Here is a 26,190-nt window from a genome sequence, read left to right as displayed (position 1 = left end):
ATATTAATGTTAAAAGAATGTAAATTAAGAATACATATTAAAATTAATCAATTGACTGTTTTGTATCTTCATTGTCTATTTGTTGCTTAATTAACTCATGAAAAATCCATTGTTCCTAGCATATTTTTAAATATTCTTTTTATATATAAATAAGGTTTAGTTTCATATAAAATGGGTTTTGCTAAAAATAAAGCATAAGGAAAAATATGCAACTTAAGATTAAAATGATGTTACATCAATCATAAAGGATTTTGTTAAGAAAAGATGGTATATGGTAGGAAGAGAGGTACACCAATATTAGAGTCTATTTGATAGTGGTTTTAGGAAATATTTTTAATATTTATAATATTTAAAAAAATTCATCATTTAAGAGTTAAAAATACTAAAAACGTTTTATAAAATAATTTTCAAACGCACTCTTAACCTAAATAAAATCACTATATTTAAAGCTCTTAAATAATTAAAAACAAAATTGAGGTATGTTGATAGTGACATGGGTTGGAAAGATCAGAGGTGAATCAATAGTTAAAAATTAATAAGGGATAAATAATATAAACATTACTTTAAACTTAAGATATCAAAGTGAATCTACACACCATTTAAAAATATTTTTTGAAAATAATTTTTAACAATGATTTTTTTTTTTAGAAATCGCACTGACTTAGGTGGTGTTTTTTCTTTTTTTTCTATTTGATTTTAAATAAAATTTAAAACTAAATAGTATTTAATAATATCAAGTATTAAATTGTTTATTTTTATAATATTTTATTTTTATTAAGTATTAAAAAGTAAAGAAAAATCAATATATTAGTTTTCATTTAAAAAAAGTCAAATATTTCAACTTTTTTTATTCAACAAAAAATTTAAAATAAATATTAAAAATATAGAAAAATAAATAATTTAAAATTTGAAAACAAATTATTTTAAATAAAAAGTAAAAAAAAACAAACAAACACTCTCTTATTTCTCGTAATGTAAACACATCTTAAATTTATTTAAAAAATAATATGTTTCTAGAATAAATTCCAAAAAAGTTGCTTTTACCTTTATGGCCACGATGAATTTTGTAGCATGTTGGTCCAAATCTAAGGTCGGAATCACAAAAATGTCACATTATATTTTATTTTATTTTTATCAAATTTCCTAGAAATGGGCGTAGGATGATGATATGAGAACAACCACATCCGTAATCCATTCTTCGTAGCTCTTCGTCCGTTGCCAAAATTTGAACTTTTCTTCCACAAACAAACCTTCCAAATAAGACCGTTGAAAAAGACATATGGAAAAAGTCCATGTCACACGCTCATTCCAATATACAAATATAAATTTATCACTACCATACCTTATAATTATTTTAAAATGGATAAAACCCATATCTACCATTAAGGAATTTCCAATTAAAATTAAGATTATTAAATTAAGAATACGGGAGTGATTCTAAAAAACATTTTTAACACTTAAATGATAAAAAATTTTAAATATTAATAATATTAGAAGTGTTATCTAAAATCACTATTAAACGGGTTATGAAATGAATGAATTATTATATTTATTTTTATTTATCTATTCATGTATCATACCATTGAGGTGATTTATTAATGAAAAAAAATTATATTCAAGTAATAAAATGTAATTTAATTTTTTAAAATAAATATTATATTATAAGGTTATTTTATAGAAATTTTCTGTTTAATATAAGACCCATTTATCAAATTAGGTCGACCCGCCCGATTCCGAAGGACGGCTCTTTTCCGCGTCATTTTCGCGTGGGGGAAAAAAAATCCCAATTTGAATTCAAAGAAAAAGAAAGAAAAGAAAAGAAAATATTTCTCGGCAGCTCTTCCACGGAAACCTTTGAGCAATAAGTGGAGCTTTTCGGCATTTCATGGTCAACGCCTCTATCTGCCTCTGTCATAGCCTCATAGGCATACAGCTATTGGTTTTGAGTTCGTCTTGGTGGATCTGGTCTTAAGCAAGGACCCATTTGAGCAGATAACAAATTCGGATTTTCTGGGCTAATATTGTTGGGAAATCAGCTGAAATTTTGATCTGAACGTTGTGAGAGTTCTATATTTTAGCTGTATTTGGTTGATTCTTGGTGGGTTTTGCTTTAAGCTTGATTTGATTCGGTATTTTGGTGGGTTTGGCGAGGGGTGATTCTGGGTTTTGTTCCATTCGTTGTGTTTTGATTGCGGGTTACAATTATTTCGTGTGAAGGGATTGGTGGATAGCGGGAAAAGGTGTAGACGCGGAGGTGATTGGGGAGTTTTGGGGTGTTCTTGAGAGAAAATTAATCGGGTGGGGGGAAAATTGAGGAAAATTTGAGCATTTGGTGTGGTTTTAGGCGACGAAGGTTTTGTAGGGTTTTGGTTGTGTGGGAGGTTTAGGCATTGATGAAATGAAAAGGAAAATATGTGGTTGAAATGTGATTCAAGAACAAATGGGTGTCACAAGAAGTTGTTTAATTGCTTTTGTCCTTTTGATTTGTGTTTGGAGAGCTGCCAGTTCAGGATTCAGGAAGGAGGCCGAGGAAGTGTTTCATGGCGATCAAATTGGCTCGGGTTCTTGGGAGATAGATGAAGACATGGTAGGAATCTGTTACTCTTTCCTCAGACAAGTGAATTAACCAAAAACTCCTTTTATATGTGCAATTTGGTTGTTTCATTGCAAATGCCTAAATTTGATATGAAATGCATGTTTCCATAACTTTGTTCAGCATTAAAAGTTGTGTGGAGATTGTTTTTATGATAATAACCTCACAAATCATGTTTATTGAAACTCGATGTGTATATGGTGGAGGCAACATTATACTTTTTGCTTCTCAAAAGTGTGTTGATGATTGCTTTCATATCTTTTGATAGTTTTGTAAGAACGGTTCCATGGTCTGCTTCTTAGTTTTTTAAGGGGTCTTCGGAGGATATGCCACGGAAAAAGTATGTGTTTTGAAGTGACTATTTATACTACTTACTGATTTTATTATATGATGTATTCAATTAGGTGGTCAAGGAAACATTTTCAATGTTTTGGCAATAGAAGCTTTCAAAAGTGTTTTTGTAGGTTAAGTTATAGTTGTGACTAGAAGATTAATTTAATGGAAGATGTGTTTGAGGAACAAAAGGACAGAGGAAGAGGATTCATGTGTGTAGCAATACTCTCTTCCATGTACTAGGGTTTCCACCCTTTTGGCATTGTTCAATAGAACATTATTCCCATATTGCAAATATATATATATATCTATATATATATATATATATATTCAATTCCTGCACCAGCCCTTCTTATGAGGACTTGAGAAGGGATCCTTGTGAAGAGAACATCACATTCTTATCCCATTACTTTGAAATGTTTGTTTAAATATCTGTCATTATATGAACTCAAGACTTAGTTTCTAAATTTAAATAGAATCTAGTGTTTACTACTAGTCATTACTACCATACTGCCTTTTCCTTTTGTCTTCTGTGTTTAGAAATTTCACCTGTACCATAGATCTCCTTTGACCACTGTTGTCATAAACACAATACATATGACACAGACATGTATGCATGTTTGTGAAATCATGGCTTTTCCTTGTATCATATTCCATATTTGTTGTCAAAACATATTAATCAGTACTATATTCTGTATTCTTGTTTTATTTGTATAGTAGTTTCCTTTATTTTTCATTGATCTAATGTACTGGGCAAACTAATGTAACATATAGTTTTAGGCTCTTCAGGATTCCAACCTTGTATAAGTTTCACATGTATTTTAAGAGCACTATCTGTGGATTCATTCTTGGTATTCTAGAATGCTTAAGAAGATATTAGAATTTGATGGAATTCTTGGACTGCAGGCACGGCTATTGTGGATCAATTGCAGGCTAGATTTGTTACATGTCAAGGAAGCTATTGAAGAATTTGACCTGTATGTCCTGGAGGAGAAGTTGAGTAAAATCAATGGGTTCATTTCTGGAAGTCAGTCATTGACAAAAGAAAGCATACAGAAAACTATCAAAATCCTGGATCCACAGATGAAGGAAACTCTATTGGATTGTTTAAGAGAGAAAAATCTTCCGTTCCGTGTCTCTGGAGAAGAGGGTGTCTCTAAGCATTGGTACACCAAGTATCTTGGCTCTCTATTTTCCAGACTTGATGTTCCTAGGAGATATTTGAGTAATGAATTGCTTGTGAGCTATGCAGAAGCATCTGCTCCATCCCCTGTAGGTGGATTGCCTAATTCTCCTGCTCCAGAACCATCCAGCTCTGGGGTTCCTATTTCTCCGGGTCCTCCTCCGTCTCCAGTTCCACCATTTTTTCCATCAGATTCCCCTGACGCAAGTTCGCAATCTTCAGACAGTGATACTTCTGGTTCAAATGTGACACAAAATAAGTCCAGCAGTAACAATAAATCAGTTGTCATTGCTGTTGTTGTAACTGCATCAGTGACATTTCTTGTTGTTGCACTGCTCTTTTGTTGCTATCGCAAGGCTCACAGGACTGGCTCAGAAGTTCGAAGAAATGATGAGAGGCCCCTTCTCAACTTAAGCATAAGCGAATTCTCTATCGGTATGCATATGGTTCTCTTTTCCATCTTGTTATTTTGAACCTTAATTGCTAGATACAGTTCTGATTTTAGTGCAAACTCTTATCTTTCAGGTTCTTCTCCTAAGGCTTTTGCCTTAGGAAATCCAGTTAACAATGAAAAGCTTGGTAATCAATCAATTGGTACTAACCCTGATCCCAAGAGAGTTTCATCCTTGGATGGCAATTTCTATGTGGAGCCTGACATTCTCCATGTCTCACTAGCTGCAACTCCCTCATTAGAAACTGTTGCAGGTGCTGACATCTCCAGTAAAACTAATGTACAGCCACCGCTTCCTCCTCTCAAGCCTCCTCCTGGAAGGGTGGTTACACCCAGTCCTGGATTTCTTCCACTAAAACGTCCTCCTGGCATGTTAGATTCCCTGCCACCTGAACCACCTGCTCCTCTGAAGCCACCTCCTGGCAAGGCACCTCCTCCTCCTCCACCTGTACCATCTTCCTCTCTGAAACCTTCTTCTGGTAGCAATGGTCCCTCTCCTCCACAACCTAAACCTCCTGGCACAAGGCCTGGTCCTCCCCCACCGCCTCCTCCAAAGAGCGGTCCCCCACCACCTCCTCCAAAGAGCAGTGTCCCACCGCCTCCTCCAAAGAGCGGTGTCCCACCGCCACCTCCAAAGAGCGGTGTCCCACCACCGCCTCCAAAGAGCGGTGTCCCACCACCGCCTCCAAAGAGCGGTGTCCCACCACCGCCTCCAAAGAGCGGTGTCCCACCACCGCCTCCAAAGAGCGGTCTCCCAATGCCACCTCGGCCACCCCAACCTATAGGTACAGGTTTAAAGGCATCTCGACCATCAACTTCTGCGCCAAATGCTCCTAGTGAAGGAGGTGTCTCAGGGAGTGAAGCTGATGCTCCTAAGACCAAGCTAAAGCCATTCTTCTGGGATAAGGTTCTAGCAAACCCTGATCATTCAATGGTTTGGCATCAAATAAAATCCGGTTCATTCCAGTGAGTATCAACTGTTCTGGTTCTTCTTTGATGTTGCCTATGAACCATTGAATACCAGTAAAAGCCTAATATGCTAACACTGTTTGTACTAATTCTTCAGGTTCAGTGAGGAGATGATTGAAACTTTATTTGGGTATGCTCCTCCAGAAAAAAACAAAACTGTGCGCAAGGAGTCTTCTGCCCAAGATTCTTCTAGCCAGTATATTCAACTTATCGATTCAAAAAAATCACAAAATTTAGCTATTCTTCTACGGGCATTGAATGTGACAACAGAAGAATTTTGTGATGCCATTCAGGAAGGTGAGTTTCAGTTGCTAGGCACTGGTGGATTGATTTGCAGTTACATTGGTGTGAATTTCATTACCCCATTGTTAGTGGCAGAATTTTGGTAGTTCTTAGATAGTTTGAGCACCAGTGGCTAGGCATATTTTAACCCATCTTAGTTCAAGCAGGAAATGAGCTTCCTGTGGAGCTGCTTCAGACGTTATTGAAGATGGCACCCACAGCAGAAGAAGAATTAAAACTTAGGTTATTCAGTGGCAACCTTTCCCAACTTGGGCCTGCAGAGCGGTTCCTCAAAGTCTTGGTCGACATCCCATTTGCCTTTAAACGGCTTGAATCATTACTTTTCATGGGTTCTCTTCAGGAGGACATCTCAATGCTTAAAGAATCCTTTGCAACTCTAGAGGTAAGTCGTTGGATCTCCGAATTGCAGTTCTTATTCAATTCTGTCTCACTACTTGCTGCTTGTGTGTGTGTGTGGGTAAATAAGTTTGAAATCTTAAAAGAGTATAGTAAATGTAGAAGAAGTTGGTAATCCTGTGTTTGTGGTGCTGTTTTATACTCAAAGCAGTTACTCTTCATGCTTATTCTACTGTGAAGAAACTGGATGCCATGAATGATTGGTTGACTATATTTCTGACAAGGCTTTTGCAGATAGTACATGGTATATTCTTAGAAATATGGATGTGTTTTCAGATAATTCATAATATATTCTTAAAATCCCATGAATTTTTTTTCCTCTTGGGAAACCACATATTCCTTGCTGAACAAATAGATGCTTCCCTAGCCTTTTATCCCCCAATCTCTCCCTCCATCTCTGGTATGCAGGTTATTCCTTCTTCATTTTCTTGTATGGTGGGATTGTGTGCAATGGCAGAGTGAGGGTTTTGATTAAATAACAAGATCAAGCCATGATTATCTACATCAATGATACTAAACCTAAGCCATTATTATTGTTGCCTATAGTAGCCAAACATTGGAGTATCTCTGTATTAAATTTGACCATTATTACTAGGAAGATAAAAATTTCAAATGTTTTTATTAACTGAAATTAGGAATCACCAGGGAAAAAAAATGAAGAGGAAAAGAAAAATCTGTAGCCCCTAAAGGCTGTTCATAATTTCTTTCATTAATATCGCCAAACTCTCCAGGAAAGAAAATGTTATCATCACTGGTGCATTGCAAAAATCAACAATAGTCATAATAAGGGTAAAAACAGCAAGCAGTTAAAGAAATATCCTGATGCTTTTATAATAATTGAAACCGATGGAAAAATGAAATTCAAGAGCAAATTTTATTTTATATGTATATATTTTTATAGGTAAATTTTTTGTTCCCACTGCGACTTAAACTTGGAACCTCCCTTCCCAACCCTTTACCACTTGAGTTAGGCCTCAAGGGCAAAATTCAAGAGCAAATATCATCATAAAAAAATGTGCTTTAGATATCTAATGAGCCATATTTTGATTAATCTGAAATTGTTGGGGAAATCCTTATAAACGATAAGCAAAGCCTTCATACTGAAGAGAGAAGAAGACATACCAGTAAAAACTGAAGTATGAGTTCTTAATTTTATGAAACTACCCAGGAGGGAGGAGTGGGCATGGGGCAGGGTGTGGAGGCGTTTAAAAGTTGAATGGGCAGTCCAAAAAAAATTGGAACCTTTTAAATTTTAAAACTTGATTAGTAGATTCTTTAAGGCAATCAACTACCATCACAAGAAAATAAAATATGCAAAACTCATGAGGTTTCAGATATACTTGGAGAATCCCCTCCCAAATATTTCTTGCTGGAACCACTGGCCAGAATGACCATAGGGAAAGTTAACGAAATTAGAAGTTATATTATTTTAACTGACACTAGAAACCCATTCCTCTTGAGGGACTTGTACTCAGCCCCAGGGTCCCTGATCCACTTCAGAAGGTTCCACTTTGAAGCTTGCTTCAAAACATGTAACATGCAACATGTAAGCCTTTTTGATACCTCCAGATTTCACCTTTTGAGGGAAAGGAAAAGTTTAAACTTGAACTTGAACTCTCAACACCAGTGTCTCTCACTCGGGGTTTTTTAGATTTTCAGAAGGCTATTTATAGAGAAACAACCAGAAGAAAAACCAAATTTGCAAACCTTCAAGAATAGCAGCTTGAAGTGGCAAAAAATAACTTGAATTTCCCAAAAATGGAGGGCTGATGGTTACTGCCTAGCAACTGAGCAATATCAGGACTGATTGATCACACTTTAGGACCAATGGATTTACCATGCTAAGTGCAGTTGATAACTGATTGAACAACCTGCATTTTGATGATATCCTGATTTTTGACTTCTCAATGCTGAAACCTCACATATATACCTTAATCCTCAGCTTCATCGGATGATCTTTCATGGAAAATTGAGCTTCTCGATGCGTAAGTCCTTGGAAGTATGTGTGAGACTAGGGCACAAACTTGGACTAAATTGCCAACACATTCATACACTAGCAATATCCCCATTTGACAATTATGTGGTAAAACCAATAAGATTACAATGTAAGCCCCCAAACCTCAAATTACAATGACAAAGTAATCTAATAATTCAATTAACCCTCAAATTATAACTGTTGCTCTTGAATAAAATGAAACCTGTTCTCTACACATAAACAATAACACCTAAGAAGCAGTGGCACAAGTGTAAAGAACAATAATAAATAACCTAAATCAATCAGTGATCAATCAAAATATATCCAATAATTGGAATATTAAAAAAAAATCCAAATCTTATCAACTAAGCAGTCATAATCATCAAACTTGACGTTTACATCCACTTGACCTATTAATCCTATAAATCTGATCTCATCTCCTTCACCCCACCCCCCTCTCCATCCCTCCCCCCAGTTTTCTTCATAAATTTGAAAAAAACACATTTCTGACAAACCTTTGATTGATTCAAGTATTATTTTCTACTGAGTTGATTATCCAGTTACAAAATCTCCTTGAATGGGTTGGGTATGCAAAAGTTTCACAAGTGTAAAGAACGATAATAAATAATCAAAATCCATCACTAATCAATCAAAATGTCCAATAATAGGAATAATTGCCCATACACTCATATACTAACAAACACATTCCTGACAAACCTCTGATGGATTCAAGTATATTGTACTGAGCAAATTGTCTAGTTACAAATCTCTATGAGTGGGTTGGGTATGCAAAAGTTCTACCCCACCTTCCCTCCCCTCTTTCTCTTTTTTTTTTTTTTTTTTAGATTTTATCTTAAATCCATCAAGAAGCAACTAACTGACACACCTTTTTAGATAAAAGTATATGGCAATTCATATGTAGGCTTTCTTGTACATGGATTCCTTGTACTCAATATATGCAGCTATAGGACATATTTCATAAGATCTACACAAGCGTGCCTGTCTTTGTGAAGTTGCAAAACATTTTGTTGTATTTACGCAAATGCATGCAGTTTGTCTCGTCACTAATTCATTATTTGTCCATTGTTTCTGGTTTAGTCTTTGAACTTCTGGATATTAACTCATGGCTTCTCCATTTTATGTGGCAGGCTGCTTGTAAGGAACTCAAAAGCAGTCGGCTGTTCCTCAAACTTCTAGAGGCTGTTTTAAAAACCGGCAATCGCATGAATGATGGAACATTTCGTGGTGGTGCACAAGCATTTAAACTTGACACGCTTCTGAAACTAGCAGATGTAAAGGGAGTAGATGGCAAGACCACCCTATTGCACTTTGTTGTTCTGGAGATAATTCGCTCTGAAGGTGTACGAGCAGTTCGTGCAGCTAGAGAAAGTCGGAGCTTGTCCAGCATCAAATCTGATGATCTCCTGGAGGACCCTTCCCAAGATTCTGAAGAGCACTATCGTAGCCTTGGTCTTCAGGTGGTTTCAGGATTGAGTGATGAGCTTGAAAACGTCAAGAAAGCCTCAGTTTTAGATACTGATGGCTTAAAAGAAACTGTCGCCAAAGTCGGCAATGAACTGCTAAAAACCCGTAATTTCCTGAATTCAGATATGAGGAATATAGACAACAAAAATGGTTTTTGCCAAACACTAGAGAGTTTTGTGCAGCATGCTGAGGTTGACATCACATGGCTACTGGAGGAAGAAAAAAGAATAACAGCTTTGGTGAAGAGCACGATTGATTACTTCCATGGGAATGCAGGGAAGGATGAGGGCTTGAGATTGTTTGTTATAGTTCGGGATTTCCTAATAATGTTAGACAAGGCATGCAAACAGGTGAGAGATGCTCCAAAGAAGCCTAGGCCACAGAAGAAAGAGGTTCCTACAGCGCAACCTTCTTCTGATACCCGGCAGCCAGCTTCTCCTGATATTCGCCAGAAGCTTTTTCCGGCGATAGTGGATCGGCGGATGGATTATTCTAGTTCAGATGAGGAGAGTCCTTAGATTTTTTTGTTGGAAAAGGTATCTGCCCTTCTTCTACTCTTTTTCAAGCAATATTTTCTTTTTCAGATTTCCTCCCTTTTATATGTAGTGATTTACAAAAATTTATCCTACAATAGATTAGCTTAGATGACTATAATCTCTAATACTCATTGTTTATTTGTATCAAAATTTTAATCTAAAGACTGCTTTGCTTGTTTTGGCATCCTTTCAGGTGGCACCAAGGTTCTCATATGAACAAGATAGATGCATATTCCATTTATTTTTAGGTGTCATCTATGGTTGGTGGATACTATTTGACTTGAAGCATCAGCTTGAAAGGGGTTGAGCCAATTTCACCATAGTTCTCTTCAAGATCAATCTCAGTGAAACAGACACTCGACTCCAGCTGACATCTTGATAGTTACCAACAGCACCACTTCCATCATATGGAGGCTCAATGTGGAATTGATCCATGGAGTCCATTTTGTGCATGATAGTTAGATTTAACAATACCTTAATTTTTTTTTTCTTTGCATTATTTTTTGTTTGATATTATTTTGTTCTTGGAACTGAAGGAGAATCCAGTTGGATTGTTTAGAACTCTGGAACTCCTTTTACTTCAGTGTACATCATTTTAAATTGACTTCGATACTTTAGGGTATGTGTGAAGTTAAATCAAATGCAGGAAGAATGGCCCCTATTGACCATTAAAAATATAGAATTGCTCTCTTCTTCCTGGTTCAAATGCCACTTTTGTTGGGGAATATTGACAAAACTTGTGCATGAAACAGGTCGCCTAGTGATTACTTTGGGAAAACCGCCTTCGAACACCTATAATACTAGTGCACATGTGATGCTCTATTTGTCATATATGTTCACAAGCTCAAAAATCCATTCTTGGAGGGTGTTAGTCTGTATGGGAATTGTTTTCAAAATCAGTTTTCTGTTTTCATTCTCCAAAAACCTTTGGAGGATTTTTTTTGAGAGCTTGTTTCCAGAAACAGGGTGTTTTTTTTATAGTATAATTATTTTTTTAAATTAACTATTGGATAATACTTATTTTTAAGAAATATTTAAAAATATAAAAAATATATCTAGAATGTCTATTTTCTTAAAATCTATCCCAAATCACCTTTAAGACCTATTTGATAACTGTTTTAAAAAATAATTCTAAAAAATAGTTTTTGAAAATTGTATTATAATTTTTGTAAAAAAAAAAAATCTGTTTTGGAACGTAAAATGTTTTTAACTTACTTTTAATATTTTAAAATATAGTTTAAAAAATAATTTTTATATCTAGTATTTTATTTTTAGTCATTCTATATGTTATATAATTATTATTTAAAACATCCCTCCAAAAACAACATAAAATAGGTTACTATATTTTCTATTTTTAAATAATTTTTTTTATTATCAAACGTGTGTTTTTGTGTATTTTTTATTCTAAAAAAAAAAAAACTATTCTAAATAACAGTTCCAAACATTGAAAATTTCTTGAAACCTCACCTAATGATGGTGATCAACTTGGGCTTGTAAAATTATATCGAAACTAACCAGAACAAGTGAAAATTTTGGATTCGATTCTGGGTCTATTGGCATATATTTTGATTTGGGTTGTGTTTGTTTGATCAGAATGAAGCCCCTGTTTCCATCAAGTTCGATGCGAGAAAGGGAACACCCAGCACACACAGGGTTGTTATAAACCTCCATCTCAACTCTCCACTGAAAACCGTTGGATTCTATTAGTTGTGTTCTTGAGAGAGTATTTACAAGAAGCCTCTCTCTCTCAGTGTCCTCAGAAAGGGGTCTATTTCTCTGTGAATATGTGCTCGGACAAGGCCAAAGAATTGTCTGCAAGGTAGAAGAACAGCTCGTTATTGACCTTGTTACAATCTGGAAATGGATCCCTCTGCAGCTGCAATAGAACGGGAGCTACTACCGGGACTCCAAGAAGATTCACCTCCAAGAAACCCCTCCAACCGATATCGTCACTATGCCCGTCCTCGAGAATGTGCAAGAACTGTGCCTACTTCAGCCAGAGCTCGGAGAAGAAAGAAACCTAACTCTGCGGAAGCCCTAAAGGCCAGGAAAGAGAAGTCGAAAAGGAAGAGGGAGAAAAACAAGGAAGCAATTTCACTTCTGAGTGGCATTCTCTATTACTTCAAAAAGATGGGCCGATACCCTTTTGAAAATATGGTTACCATGAACCATTTCGTCTGCAATTTGCCTTACATTCATGGTAACCCAACCGATGTGCGTAGCAAAATCGAGAAGCTGAGAAAGAAGTACAAGAAGCTTTGGAAGAAACATGGCGATAACCTCATGATTATGGACCCCCTCGGTCACGAAGCATTCCAACTGTGGAAGGAAATATGGGGGAAAAAACCAACCGATGATCAGCAGCAGCCGCAGCAGCAGCCAAACATGGATCTGTCTGAGCAGACAAACAACTATCTGTCCATGTATCCTTTCTTGAAGGAATCAATGCAGTCTGATCCGAACAATCTTTCTTTGAAAGTTTTACCTGAAGCCATTGTGAATGAGGGTCTGGGACGATTGAAGAGCTCCGAAATGGAGCAGTTTGATGGTGAATGGAGGGAGCTACAGATGAAGGAAATAGAGCTGTATTTGATGCGGATCTCTACAATCAAGAACCAAACTCAGCGTTTACTGGATATCGTTACCAACTATCAACCTCAGGGTGATGATGAGTCTTTGGATGACCAGGATCTAGATGAGGTGTAATTGTTTCAGGTATTTTCATCAAACAATCTATGGGTTTTCCAAGGCATCCTCTCAAGAATTTTAGAGTTTTCTTTTCTGTAAAAATTCTACTAATTCTCTTCTGTAAAAATGTCAAGTTCTTCCCAAATGTTGTACACTTGTTTTTTCCATCATTTCTTTTGTTCTTTAGAAATTTGAAGCTTTGGGCCTCATGGTGGTTTGTGGGTTTCTTGTTAATAAACATAAACAGTGGCATACAGTGGTGATATATCATGTATTCAAAAGATGATGTTGCTTCAATAATATTCTAAGAATTCTTGAATAACTTACTGCTAAATTTATATCTATTGTAAAGTCTGTGTAATCCAGTCGTAAATTAAGAAATAACCCTTATTATTTATCTTGGTTAAATGTGAATTCTTCTATTTTTTTCAAGGAACAAATGAGAAAGAAAGAAAACCCATATCAAATAACATGCTTTGAAAAACTATTTTAGAATCATTTTGTTAGGCATGGTTACATCTCTACACAAAAATTTTGAAATTTTATTAAGAACCCGTTTGACAATGATTTTAGGAAGCGTTTATAGTATTTTTAACACTTGAATGATAAAAATTTTCAAGTATTAGAAATATTAAAAACGCTTCCTAGAATCACTATCAAACAAACTCTAATTTGATTTCATCCCAACTTAGACTTACATCAACCACTCAAAGAATGAAATGTTTTCTTAAATTTGACAACAATGAAATGTTTTCTCAAGTTGAAGGTTTTTCCATTTCAACTTCCACTAGATCTGTTTCATTTTCCAAAATAGGAAAGGAGAATGACGACAACATCACTGCATTATATCCCTTACACATCCCAAATTTGTAAGGCAACTAGTGAGTTGATCTGTGCATGATAATAATTCTCTTATAAAATGAATAGGCTACTCAAGAAAATGCATGATAATTCATTAACACATTGTCATTAACATTCCTGCTTATGACAGGTAGGTCATCCAATCATTCCACTTAACTGAATTGAGAAATCTATTTTATCAAGGAGGCATCTATGCTTACTCATATATAGATCATTGAATGCATTAACTCCCATAGTAGCTTCATACTAGAATTAGGTAAGCACACCCATCCACAATCTCAATTGTTAGATATTTAAATTTGTGGCCACTTGCTATTCAAACTACTGAAAGAAAGTTAGGAGGGGAGGAGCACAATCTAAACGGAAACTGCACCACATTTATGAGCATGAATGAGTGACAAGTTCCCAATCATTTGTAAGAAGCTAAAAAGTGAGTAGGGTCCGACCCAAATTCTAAAGCACATTTTAATACCAAATTTGGAAATTTGGAACGAATCCCACTAGGCATAGATCTTGAATTTTTCCATCAACTTCAGCACATAACACCCAAAGAGGTTAATGGAAGTGAGCAATTACCCATTTGGACAAAATCCGTCGAGTGATTTCACTTCTTTCACCTGTTTTTTTTTTTTTTTCAAAAAGATTCATCCCAATTTCTGGTTGATCAGGAACAAGATTTGAAATTGAATCGTAGAACCAAAAACCAGAGAGTATGACTGAAATTAAAATTTTGATAAATATCAAGAAGATGATTCCACAATTGGTCTGTTAGGAAACGAGAAAATAGAAGGATATTCACATTCATGTAACTAGCAAGCCCTAATCCTAAAACCTAGCCCCACCAACTACAAATTTCACCAGCAAACACAACCGGGAAAACTCAAATCCTAAATTTGAAGAAGCCACTGAGATCCAGTTAAGAAAATTCTCCATCTCTGATTTAACTATCGTCGTCACCGCCTGAGGCTTTTGACGATCCGCCGGCCTTCTTTGGCAGAAGAAGGTTGTGAATGTTGGGCATCACACCACCGTTTGCGATCGTCACATCTCCGAGCAACTTGCTCAGCTCCTCGTCGTTTCTCACCGCCAATTGGATGTGTCGTGGCACGATCCGAGTCTTCTTGTTGTCCCTAGCGGCGTTTCCGGCCAATTCCAACACCTAAAACATCAAATCAGTCACAAATCAGTCATAACCCTAACCCTAACCCTAACTGAACCAAACCCAGCCCTAGAATTGGGGCTTCGGTGAAATTTAAGGAGAAGATGGTTTACCTCGGCGGCTAGGTATTCGAGGACAGCGGCCAAGTAGACGGGTGCTCCGGCGCCTACACGCTCGGCGTACTTACCGGCTTTGAGAAAACGAGCGATACGACCCACAGGGAATTGAAGGCCGGCCTTACTACTACGAGATGTGGCCTTCTTGGCGGCGCCAGAACCTAGGGTTTTGCCTCTGCCTGCCATTATTGGACCGCGTTGCAGAGCTTCACAGATTTACGAAACGAGAGAAAACGGGAGCTCGGTAGAAAGAGAGGGAGAGGCGGTGGAGGATTTGGGTGGAGTTTCGCAGTTTATATAGGGTCTGGGGTTTGAAAACCCACCAATGGGAAGAGAGTACGCGGATCAAGGATGGTAGCCGTCAGATTATGAGAGAATGGACGGTCGGATAATAGCCAGTGACGCTTCCATCAGGGTGGGGTTGGAGAGTGTCACGTGCAACGACGTCGTGTGAAGGGTGGTGTTGAGGCGGCTGTGTAACGAAAGTAATGAGCGAGTCTTATAGAGTAGATTGGAGTGATAATTAGGTGTCCGAAACCATAAACCTAGGATATCATCGAAAAACTAACGTCAAATTTCAAGAGATCTGACAATTTTCTTCAAATTTAGAGTTTTTTTTAATGCAATTCTAACGACATGTTTGGGGATTTTAAAAAATAAATAAATATTCTTTTTAAAAAATATTATTAATTAAAAACTAAATATAAAGTTATAATATTTTTTTCCAAAAAAGATATATTTAGGGATTAAAATGGGACAAATTTTTTTAGTTACCTACACCACCCCGTTCCTATTATTTAAAATTTGGGATAAGTCCAACTATTGTCTTGTAAAATATTTTTAATTTCTTTTTCATTAATATATGTTTTTATTAAAATATATTATAAAAATATAAGATTTATTTATTTATAATTTATATTTATTCTTTATAAAATTTAAATTTTAAAAAAATGTTCTAAAAATTCTCATACCCTTTTGCCCCATCTCACTTTTTAAAAATTTTTCTTTAAGGATGGAAAAATAATATGTTTAAATGATTTTGAGGATGGGATAACCCATTCCAAGTTCAATCTATTGTCATTCTTGGATATATTAAAAAATAAGTTTACCCTTTTAATATTAATCTCGTTTTTTCAAAAGATGAATTCATTTTTTTTTAATATTGAATTGCTTTTTCAAAATATGAGTTAACTCTACTCGGATTCAATTTCACACAAACTACAATGATTTTAGAATTATTTTTGGTAGAATAGGTTTTTAATATATATATATATATATATATATATATATATATATATAAAATATGAGTATTTGCATCTTCACATAGGCATGATTGATTTTCTTGTAGGCAATTCATAATGCATATAAACAATTCATTCATATGTAACTTATGTCATACTTACCTCCAGCCATTGTTGGGTTGCAAGTCTTTGGTTTCCAAAACTCTATCTCTCCTTATGGATGGTGTAATTTTTGAAGATTTTCAGTAGCATGAGAGAGGAGCTTGGGACCAAGACGGATATTTAAAATACAAAGAAAACGTGGCTTCCCATCAAAGCCACGTTTCTTTGATTTGCCACACGATGAGCAGTTGAGAGAAACGTGCTCCTTAACAGCAGCTACATGATGAAGGACGTGGCCAAGTGTTAGACCACTTCAGGGCAGCGGAACGTGGGTGGTGAACGTTGGTTATTTGATAACATTCTCCCACTTGGTCCACACTTTTAACCTCATGTCCTATCTTAGATCATTATTTTTCCGCATTAAGTAACAAATATATGAATCATGGCGATAAGTCCTCTATATAACGAGTGTTATCTTCCATGTATTACAATGTATTCATTTCTTAACATTTTACTTTATGTGGCAATATTACTTAATGAATAAACCCTATGTTCATTCTTGGTCCAATGAAGTTGAATTTTCTCAAAATTAAATAAAGGTGCACATCAATACGAGAAAACATCATAATAAGAGTTTGTACAATAAAAACTACATAAGGGAACTAAGTTCCATGTTCATTACATGATCCTTGAATTTCAACGGTGGCATGCCCTTAATCAAAGGATCAACAATCATCAACTCAGTGCTAATGTGCTCAATAACCACTTTCTTTTCTTTAACACATTCTCTTATGGCTAGATACTTAATGTCGATGTGCTTGCTTCGACTTCCATTTTTATTGTTCTTTGCCATAAAGACTGCAGCTGAATTGTCGCAATATATACTCAATGGCCTATATATTGAATCCATAACTCTAAGCTCGGAAATGAAACTCTTAAGTCATACACCATGTGAAGTAGCCTCAAAACAAGATATGAACTCAGCTTCCATAGTAGAAGTAGCAGTCATGGTCTGCTTAACGCTCCTCCAAGATATAGCTCCACCGGCCAATATAAAAATGTATCTAGATGTTGATTTACGTGAATCAACACAGCCAGCAAAGTCTGAATCTGAGTAGCCAACTACTTCTAAATTGGTTGTTCGTCTGTACATAATCTTGTAATCTTTGGTTCTTTGAAGATATCTCATCACTTTCTTTGCAGCTTTCCAGTGGTCTATACCTGGGTTACTCTGATATCGTCCTAACATTCCAACAGCAAATGCAATGTCAGGCCTTGTGCAAACTTGAGCATACATCAGACTTCCAACTGCAGAAGCGTATGGAATGTTCTTCATTTGTTCCCTCTCAAGATCGTTTTTCGGGCATTGGTCCAGATTAAACCTATCACCCTTCACTATAGGAGAAACACTAGGTGAACAATTCTTCATCCGAAATCTCTCTAAAACTTTATTGATATAGGTTTCTTGAGACAAACCTAAGATACCTTTAAATCTATCTCTATGGATCTTAATGCCAATGACATAAGATGCCTCACCCATATCCTTCATGTCGAAATTTTTAGAGAGGAATTGTTTCACCTCATGAAGTATACCCTTATCATTGGTTGCAAGTAAGATGTCATCCACATATAAAACAAGAAAACAAACTTTACTCCCACTGACCTTAAGGTATATGCATTGATCCATAACATTTTCAACAAAACCAATTGAAGAAATTATGTTATGGAATTTTAAATACCATTGGCGGGATGCTTGCTTCAAACCGTATATGGATTTCTTAAGCTTACAAACCAATTGCTCACCATCACTAGAGGGGAATCCTTCAGGTTGTTTCATGTAAACCTCCTCCTCTAGCTCTCCATTAAGAAATGTTGTTTTCACATCCATTTGTTGCAATTCCAAATCAAAGTGGGCTACTAATGCCAATATAATGCGTAAGGAATCTTTCTTAGATACAGGAGAAAAGGTTTTTGTGTAATTGATTCCTTATTTCTGAGTGAACCCCTTTGCAACAAGTCTATCCTTATATCTCTCAATGTTGCCTGATGAGTCTTTCTTTGTCTTAAAAACTCATTTACAACCAATGGTTTTTACACCATTAGGCAACTCAACAAGGTCCCAAACATCGTTGCACCTCATGGAACTCATCTCATCTTTCATGGCATTGTACCACAATATTGATTCTTTGCAACTCATGGCTTGTGAAAATGATTCGGGATCATTTTCGGCTCCTATATTATAGTCAGATTTTTGTAGATACACTACATAATCACTAGGAATTGCTGACCTCTTAGTTCGAGCAGACCTTCTTAAGGTTGCACCAATATCTTCCGAGGAAGTATGAAGTTCAACTTGTTATTCAGAAGTGTTAGACAATTCTTGATCAACTTGGTCTACTGGAATGTTGTCAACAACTTGTGGAACTTCAATGACTGGTTGAACTTCATCGATTGTTCGTTCAACACCCGTTTGTACTTGAGGGGTGTTATGAACAATAAACAATCTATCGCTTGAAGTGGAAGGTTGAGACTCTGTATGATCAATATCAGAAACTATGTTTCTAAATTGATCGCTCCCACTGGCCAAGTCATATTCAAGAAATTTAGCATTTCTTGATTCCATAATCCTAGTGCTGTGAGATGGACAATAAAACCTATACCCCTTGGACTTTTTAGCATATCCAATGAAATACCCACTAATAGTCTTTGGGTCCAGTTTCTTCTCTTGTGGATTATAAATTCTCACTTCAGACGAGCATCCCCAAACACGCATATGTCGCAAACTCGGTTTCCAACCTTTCAATAACTCAAATGGCGTTTTTAGAACAACCTTGGTTGGAACTCAGTTTAATATATACACAACTGTCTTAAGTGCTTCAGTCCACAAGAATTTAGGAAGTTTTGAGCTGCTAAGCATACTCCTCACCATGTCCAATAAAGTTCGGTTTCTTCTTTCTGCTACACCATTTTGGTCTAGAGAACCAGGCATGGTGTATTGGGCAACAATCCCATGCTCTTGAAGAAACTTCGCAAATGGCCCAGGTGATTGTCCATCTTCCAAGTATCTACCATAATATTCTCCACCTCTATCTGATCTCACGATCTTAATTTGTTTACCATATTGTTTCTCTACTTCTACCTTGAAGACTTTAAAGGCATCTAAAACTTCATTTTTATTATGAAGTATGTAGAGATACATGTATCGTGAGAAATCATCTATGAAAGAGATGAAGTATTTCTGACCATGAGAGTCCATGTCAAGACTACATATATCAGTATGTATGATCTCTAGTATGGTGGAACTCCTAGTAGCACCTCTCTTTGACTTATTGGTCTGCTTACCCTTAATGCAGTCCACACAAGTCTCAAAGTCAGTAAAATCTAGAGTACTAAGTACCCCATCATTCACCAATCTTTTGATTTTATCTATGGAGATATGACCTAATCTCTGGTGCCACAATGTAGAGGAATCCTCTTTTACAACACATCTCTTAATGCCAATTTGGACATGTAATGAATTATGAACGGTATCATTTTGTAAGAATATACAATAAAGACCATCAGACAAGATACCATTCCCAATACATTCAGATTTATAAATCAAACTGAAAGATGTTTCTAAAAAATGAAAGGAATATCCAAACGGTACAAGTCTAGAAACTGAAATCAAGTTTCGTGAGAAACTTGGTACATAAAAGGTCTTTTGCAATTCTAAAACAAAACCACTATTTAAAGTTAAATAACATATCCCTATTGCTTCCACATGCGAGCCCATCTTGTTTCCGGATAAGATGAATTGCTCACTTGTCACTGGCTTCCTTAGGTTTTGCATACCCTGCAAGGAATTTGAAATGTGGATTGTAGATCCAGAATCAATCCACCATGTGTTGGTGTTTACATTAACCATATTAGATTCATAGCAAACAAATGAGGTAGGGTTACCTTTCTTCTCAAGCCAATTTTGAAATTTCAGACATTTCTTCTTCACGTGTCCTTTCTTTTTATAGAAAAAACACTTTTCATCTTTCTTAATGTCAGATTTGGGAGGAATTTGTTGCTTCCCTTTCTGACTAGCTTGAGATTTTCCTTTCTTTCATTTCCTTTGCGTCACCAGCATGGCACTTTCTCCTTGTTCCATCATTAACATTCCTTCCTCTTGAACACTCATCGTTATCAATTCATTGATAGACCACTTATCCTTATGTGTGTTGTAAGAGATTTTGAAAGGTCCATACTGAGGTGGAAGAGTGTTAAGGATAAAGTGCACCAAGAAAGATTCAGACATTTCTACCTCGAGTTTCTTCAATTGAGCCACAATGTCCCTCATTTCCATGATATGTTCACGCACACCTCTTATACCGATGAGCTTCAGGGATGTGAACTTCATAATTAGGGTGCTTGCCAAGGCTTTATCTAAAGTGACGAATTGCTCGTCAATAGCCGTTAGCAATTCACGAACATTTTCATGTTGCTCGATTGAACCACGTATACCAGCACTGATTTTTGTCTTAATGTACATCACGCTAAGTCGATTAGATTTCTCCCAGTGTTCGTACAATAAAATTTGTTCAGGTGTGCTGGTATCAGTGATCTTATGTGGTTCATCTTTCCTTATGGCATAGTCTATGTCCATGCATCCTAATTGAAGAAGAATTCTCTCCTTCCATATCTTAAAGTTATCTCCTCTAAGTTTGGGAACCTCACAACGAATATCAGATATGCTAGGTAAAACTGCACAAAAGGATTACGAGCTTATTAAAAATTTGAGGCTTTAATATAAATTCATGCTTTACCAATGTAGAACATGCTTAAAATTGAATCTAATTTTATTAAAAATTGCCTGTGGGCTAAATCTTTAATTCAATCAGATTAAATATCTTTATGATAGACTTTATCAAACTATTTTATTGAATTATGAAATTTATTATGAATATAGTTTAATATTTTCTGTCTATAATCTTTATAATAAACCTATTAAATTAATTATTCCTAACTCCTGTGGGTAAATTAGGAAAAATTAATTTTAATATTTTATCCTAATTAATTATATAAACATAATGAAAACCCTGTGGGGTAAAATCATCATATTTATATAGTTAATTACAATTAATGTCCATAATGTAATCCAGATTTACTTAATATATAATTTTTATATAATTAAGGTCGTTGTGGCTATTCCTTAATTATTAAAAAATTATATGGTTCACTAGACATTAAGATTATATGATATATATATTTTAATATATCTTATATAATTTAGATAAAATTTACATGCATCAATAGCTACAACATTTAATTTATCTAACACAAGATTAAGCTACATTTTATACATACAAACAATAAAATTAATGATTTAATATGCATGTATAAAGGATCACATATATAAAAATAATCAATAAAATAATTCAAACCGGGCCATTAGATCCTAAATCAACCCAAATATCATAATTAACCCATGGCCCAACACTTAAAGACTTTAATAATTTTATTGGATTATTGCACATGTAATTTGCCTAATAGGCCCAAAAGTAAAACCCAATCTCTCTCTAGTTTATTTATTTATTTATGGGTTCCAACATTCAGCACGTTGCATCATAACCACCCCTAGTCGCCTGCAGCCGCATCATCCGTGGCACCAAAACAACATCAAACCGATCTTTAAGCGACGCCGGCATCATGCCTACAGCGGCTCACCACTGCAACCCCAAAACAACACTGAAAATGACGCTTCTTGAATATTTGAAAATGGCGCCTTTAGCTGCTGAAACTGCAGCCTCAAAAAACACCAGAAATGGTGTTTTTGGAACGCCTTAAGTCGCACCAGCAGCGGCTAAAACTAGCACCAGCAGCGGCGTTTAAATAGCTCCTAAATGGCGCTTGCAGTGGTGCCTGAATGGCACTCGGAACAGGCACCTGCATCGGCGCTTGAACAGCGCTTGAATGGCACTCGAAATAGGCGCCTGAATGGCGCTCGGAATAGGCGCCTACAGCGGCGCTTGAATAACACCTGAATGAGCTCAAAACGGGCGCCTGTACCGACGCTTAAACAACGCCTGAATGGCGCTTGTAGTGGTGCTTGAACGTCGTTCCCCACAAACTATGACGCCAAAACGACGTCTCTGTCATCCTCTGACGGGAACGAGAGGTGGATGCAGCTGTGTGAAACCAGCCACACGCAGGCTCCTCCACTCTAGGAGCCACTCCACATAGGACTTAGCAGATGTCGAGACTCATCTGCTAACTTGGAATGGACAGGCCAACATTTATCCACATTAGGCCTTACCCACACAAACCATCCACCCACCTTGACACCCCAACCAGAAGTTTCCAAATTTATTTGTTCTTATTTCCAGAAAAGAAACCATTATACAAGCTCCTAATACCAAGGCAAAGGTAAGATTGCATGGCTCTGATACCAAATGTAGGCAATTCATAATGCATATAAACAATTCATTCATATGTAACTTATGCCATACTTACCTCCAGCCATTGTTGGGTTGCAAGTCTTTGGTTTCCAAAACTCTATCTCTCCTTATGGATGGTGTAATTTCTGAAGATTTTCAGCAGCATGAGAGAGGAGCTTGGGACCAAGACGGATATTTAAAATACAAAGAAAACGTGGCTTCCCATCAAAGCCACGTTTCTCTTATTTGCCACACGATGAGCAATTGAGAGAAACGTGCTCCTTAACAGCAGCTACATGATGAAGGACGTGGCCAAGTGTTGGACCACTTCAGGGCAGCGGAACGTGGGTGGTGAACGTCGGTTATTTGATAACATTTCTTTTTAATATTAATACTTTAAAATAAATAATGGCTAATAATATTTAATTTAAAAACAATTTAAGAAAAAGTAAAGATTAATTTTTATAAATATATAAATAAGCCAAAAAATTTCAATGTACACATTTACTACTCAATTATGAATAAAGTATTTCAAACCAATTTTATCCAATCTACCATTAATTGGTCACTTTTTGAATTTTTAATTATTCTTGAAACTTAATAGATTTATTAAAAAAATCTAAAACCCTAAGTCTTGTACTTAGTCTGATTTGATTCAAAATCTATTTGCATGATAAGAAAATATTTTAAAATATAGTTTTGTGAGAATGACAAATAGTATAGCAATGATTCATTCTATACTTTTTTTGGTTTATTATTTTCTTATATTAATTAGTTTTATTTTTTAGTTCCAAATTAACTTTTAAAATTACTAGATTCCTTACTAAAATTAAAGTATTAAGTCTTCTTTGATTTTGAATCTATCTTATCAGAAGGAAAATTTATAATAACGTAACTATATGTAAAACAAAAGTAACAGACTTGTTAACAAATCCAAGAATTAAGTCTTTCTTAAATTGCAATTCATTTATATAGTGAGAAAATCCAAATATATATATATAGTTCCACGCGGAAGGGAAACAATGAAGTCATTTTGGACTAGTTTTTATCCCTAAGTTCTCTACATTGATTGAATCGATTTTTAAAATTATCAATAAGGGAAATAAATTAAGCATAGTTAATTTTTACAAATTGTCAATTAATGAATATTTTTCAACAACAAAAAAAAATACATTGATAGGGATAAAAAAAAAATGCAAATGTTATATAACGTGATTTAGTTCTCAATTACACCTACATTCATGATCCTTAAGTTTCAATCAATTTTAAAGTTGCTCTATAGTTACAAAGAATCCTCCAAATGCGAAGCTCTTTTTAAGTATAATTGGTTTTTAAAGTATCAATCACTCTTTACAATCCCTCATAAATAAAATGAACTCAAAATCTTTTGTTAAGAGAATACATTTGAATCCGAGTAGCAATAAATACAAGGGCTAGCTATTGAACATCATAATACAATTGAAAGTAGTTAGTCTCCAACAATATAATCAAGAATGTTATGCAAATTTTGTAACATTTACACTTAATAGAGTATTTAAGCCTTATAATAATGAATAATAATATCATAAATGAGGTTCAAGAGCATTTTATATTAAGAATAAGCAAGAAAGAGTATCTAAGCCTTATAACAATGAATAATAATGTCGTAAATAAGATTCAAGAGCCTTTTATGTTGAGAATAAGTGAGAACTAGCCATTAGATAGTAATTTCTATTCAATCGATTAACTGGTCATCAACCACCTAACTAGTCATTAACAAGAAATACTTTTTGCAAGTGACAGTTGTTATAAAGGCAAACTAACCGATTGATCGATTTTTAGATCCCTGAACGTTTGTTTTCTGGTCACTACCAAATGAATATCTTTTTTTTGGAGAATTGCAATAGTACAAATCATTAACCAATTGACCCATCATCCAAACTATTATCTTTTAAAACGAATCTTTTGGAAGTATTAAGCATATATATATATATGCTTTAAGAATATATTTTTTCCTTAAAAAAAATCAAAAAAGCAAAACCCTTTGCTAAGGGTGATTTTATAAAGATTGATTTGCTGTACAATGGGTGCTCTTCAATTTTTATTTTATTTTTTAAAATTATAAGTAATTTGTTTTTGAATTTGAAGACTTGTGTCAAATTATGGGAAATAATTAAATATTAATTCTTTATTTTTCTATCATTAAAACTTAATTGAGAAACTTGAAAAACATTACATTGACATTTGTAATATGAATTTTATGATTTTAGTGTTTATACTTTTGATTTTAAATGAAGAATCTATGAAAATTTATGAGGTTTAATTTCATTGAAAATTGAATGAATTATGAAATAAAAACAATTGTTGCAAGTGTAAATTTTGATTCCTATTTTGAAAATTTGTAGATTTATTTTAGATTTACTTATTCTCTAAATTAAGTGATTTTATGTTATTAGTTTCATTTTTAGTAAGAATTTACAAGATAGTTTTATATCTAAGTTTTATTTAGATATAAGAGGAAAGACGAAGAAAAAAAAACATATTTTGATCATATTTAATTTATAGTGAATTCATTTCTCATTTAAATGGTACAAAATTAGATATAGTTTGATTTACTTTTAAGTTAAGAATAACTTAAAATATTTAAAATTGATTTGATTTTGTTAAATGAAAGAGAAAAAAGAAAAAAAAAACACTAGTTTCATTAAGATAAAAGTGGAAAAAAAGGGAAAAAAATCATTTTTCCTAATAAGATGGAATTATTCTTCCATGAGTAATTAAAACTCATATTATTCTATAATTCAAAAAACTAATAATGCCTAAGGTTATAAGTGATTTTGTTATCTTAATCATTTATGTTCTCTTCAGTTTTATAAAATTATAAAAAAAAATTCCATGCATACAACAATTCATTTATTTCTATTAGAGTCTTGTTAAAACATTGATGTATATATTGTTAGTCCAAGAGTTCTCCTAATCCGGTTTTGATAATAACAAATCATGGTTAAGTTACTAATTAGTTTGAATTGTAAAGAATCTCAGGTATTAATTTGGAAATTCATCAAATGACTTAATGGATACAATATCAAAACGTTTGGAAGACCTTTAATAATAGGAAACAAATGTAAGATGAATGCATGAGTGCACTTAAGTTTTACATATCACTTCATACAAATTTGGAAAACTCGATTTATTCCTTAAAGTTACAATTTCATTAAAACTCGAGTTTTATCAAATATACCTTAGGCAAAACTAAGGGTCTCCAAAAAGCCCGCGGCCTGCGACCTGCTTTAGGCCCGGCCTGGCCCGACGGGCCCAAGCCCGGCCCGAGCCCGTTTTTGGACGGGCCGGGCAGCGGGCCTAATTTTAGGCCCGGCCCGGCCCGCCAGCCCGCCTCTTTAAAAAAAAACTACAAA

General features: G+C 35.0%; 3 protein-coding genes across 3 annotated transcripts; 2 read left to right on the top strand and 1 right to left on the bottom strand.

Moving 5' to 3' along the window:
* The first annotated feature begins 1,832 nt into the window (after window positions 1-1,832).
* Window positions 1,833-10,930, top strand: LOC117908960 (formin-like protein 5). The gene is made up of 7 exons (XM_034822822.1): window positions 1,833-2,587; window positions 3,833-4,544; window positions 4,635-5,526; window positions 5,627-5,826; window positions 5,979-6,214; window positions 9,352-10,224; window positions 10,418-10,930. The coding sequence occupies exons 1-6, from the start codon at window positions 2,441-2,443 to the stop codon at window positions 10,204-10,206; spliced, it is 3,042 nt and encodes a 1,013-aa protein (XP_034678713.1). The 5' UTR covers window positions 1,833-2,440; the 3' UTR covers window positions 10,207-10,224; window positions 10,418-10,930.
* A 1,154-nt stretch (window positions 10,931-12,084) lies between these two features.
* On the top strand, window positions 12,085-12,930 carry LOC117908090. The gene has a single exon (XM_034821767.1). The coding sequence runs from the start codon at window positions 12,085-12,087 to the stop codon at window positions 12,928-12,930; it is 846 nt and encodes a 281-aa protein (XP_034677658.1).
* Window positions 12,931-14,486: 1,556 nt separating this feature from the next.
* LOC117908396 (probable histone H2A.2) lies at window positions 14,487-15,320 on the bottom strand. Its single transcript, XM_034821975.1, has 2 exons — window positions 15,046-15,320; window positions 14,487-14,932 (listed from the first exon to the last, which is right to left on the bottom strand). Exons 1-2 carry the CDS (start codon window positions 15,232-15,234, stop codon window positions 14,714-14,716), a joined length of 408 nt encoding a protein of 135 aa, XP_034677866.1. The 5' UTR covers window positions 15,235-15,320; the 3' UTR covers window positions 14,487-14,713.
* Window positions 15,321-26,190: the final 10,870 nt, after the last annotated feature.

Source organism: Vitis riparia, chromosome 19 (genome assembly GCF_004353265.1).
Source record: "Vitis riparia cultivar Riparia Gloire de Montpellier isolate 1030 chromosome 19, EGFV_Vit.rip_1.0, whole genome shotgun sequence".
Classification (NCBI taxonomy): Eukaryota; Viridiplantae; Streptophyta; class Magnoliopsida; order Vitales; family Vitaceae; genus Vitis; species Vitis riparia.
The sequence above is the reverse complement of the archived record's forward strand: the minus strand, read 5'-3'. Positions and strand labels throughout refer to the sequence as shown.

Bases quoted from the DNA above. Each gene is read 5' to 3' on its own strand.
- LOC117908960 (XM_034822822.1), top strand. From the start codon at position 2,441: ATGGGTGTCACAAGAAGTTGTTTAATTGCTTTTGTCCTTTTGATTTGT. The intron at 2,588-3,832 runs GTAGGAATCTGT...CTTGGACTGCAG, and splicing joins GGGAGATAGATGAAGACATG to GCACGGCTATTGTGGATCAA. The intron at 5,827-5,978 runs GTGAGTTTCAGT...TAGTTCAAGCAG, and splicing joins TTGTGATGCCATTCAGGAAG to GAAATGAGCTTCCTGTGGAG.
- LOC117908090 (XM_034821767.1), top strand. From the start codon at position 12,085: ATGGATCCCTCTGCAGCTGCAATAGAACGGGAGCTACTACCGGGACTC.
- LOC117908396 (XM_034821975.1), bottom strand. From the start codon at position 15,234: ATGGCAGGCAGAGGCAAAACCCTAGGTTCTGGCGCCGCCAAGAAGGCC. The intron at 14,933-15,045 runs GTAAACCATCTT...TTGATGTTTTAG, and splicing joins TCGAATACCTAGCCGCCGAG to GTGTTGGAATTGGCCGGAAA.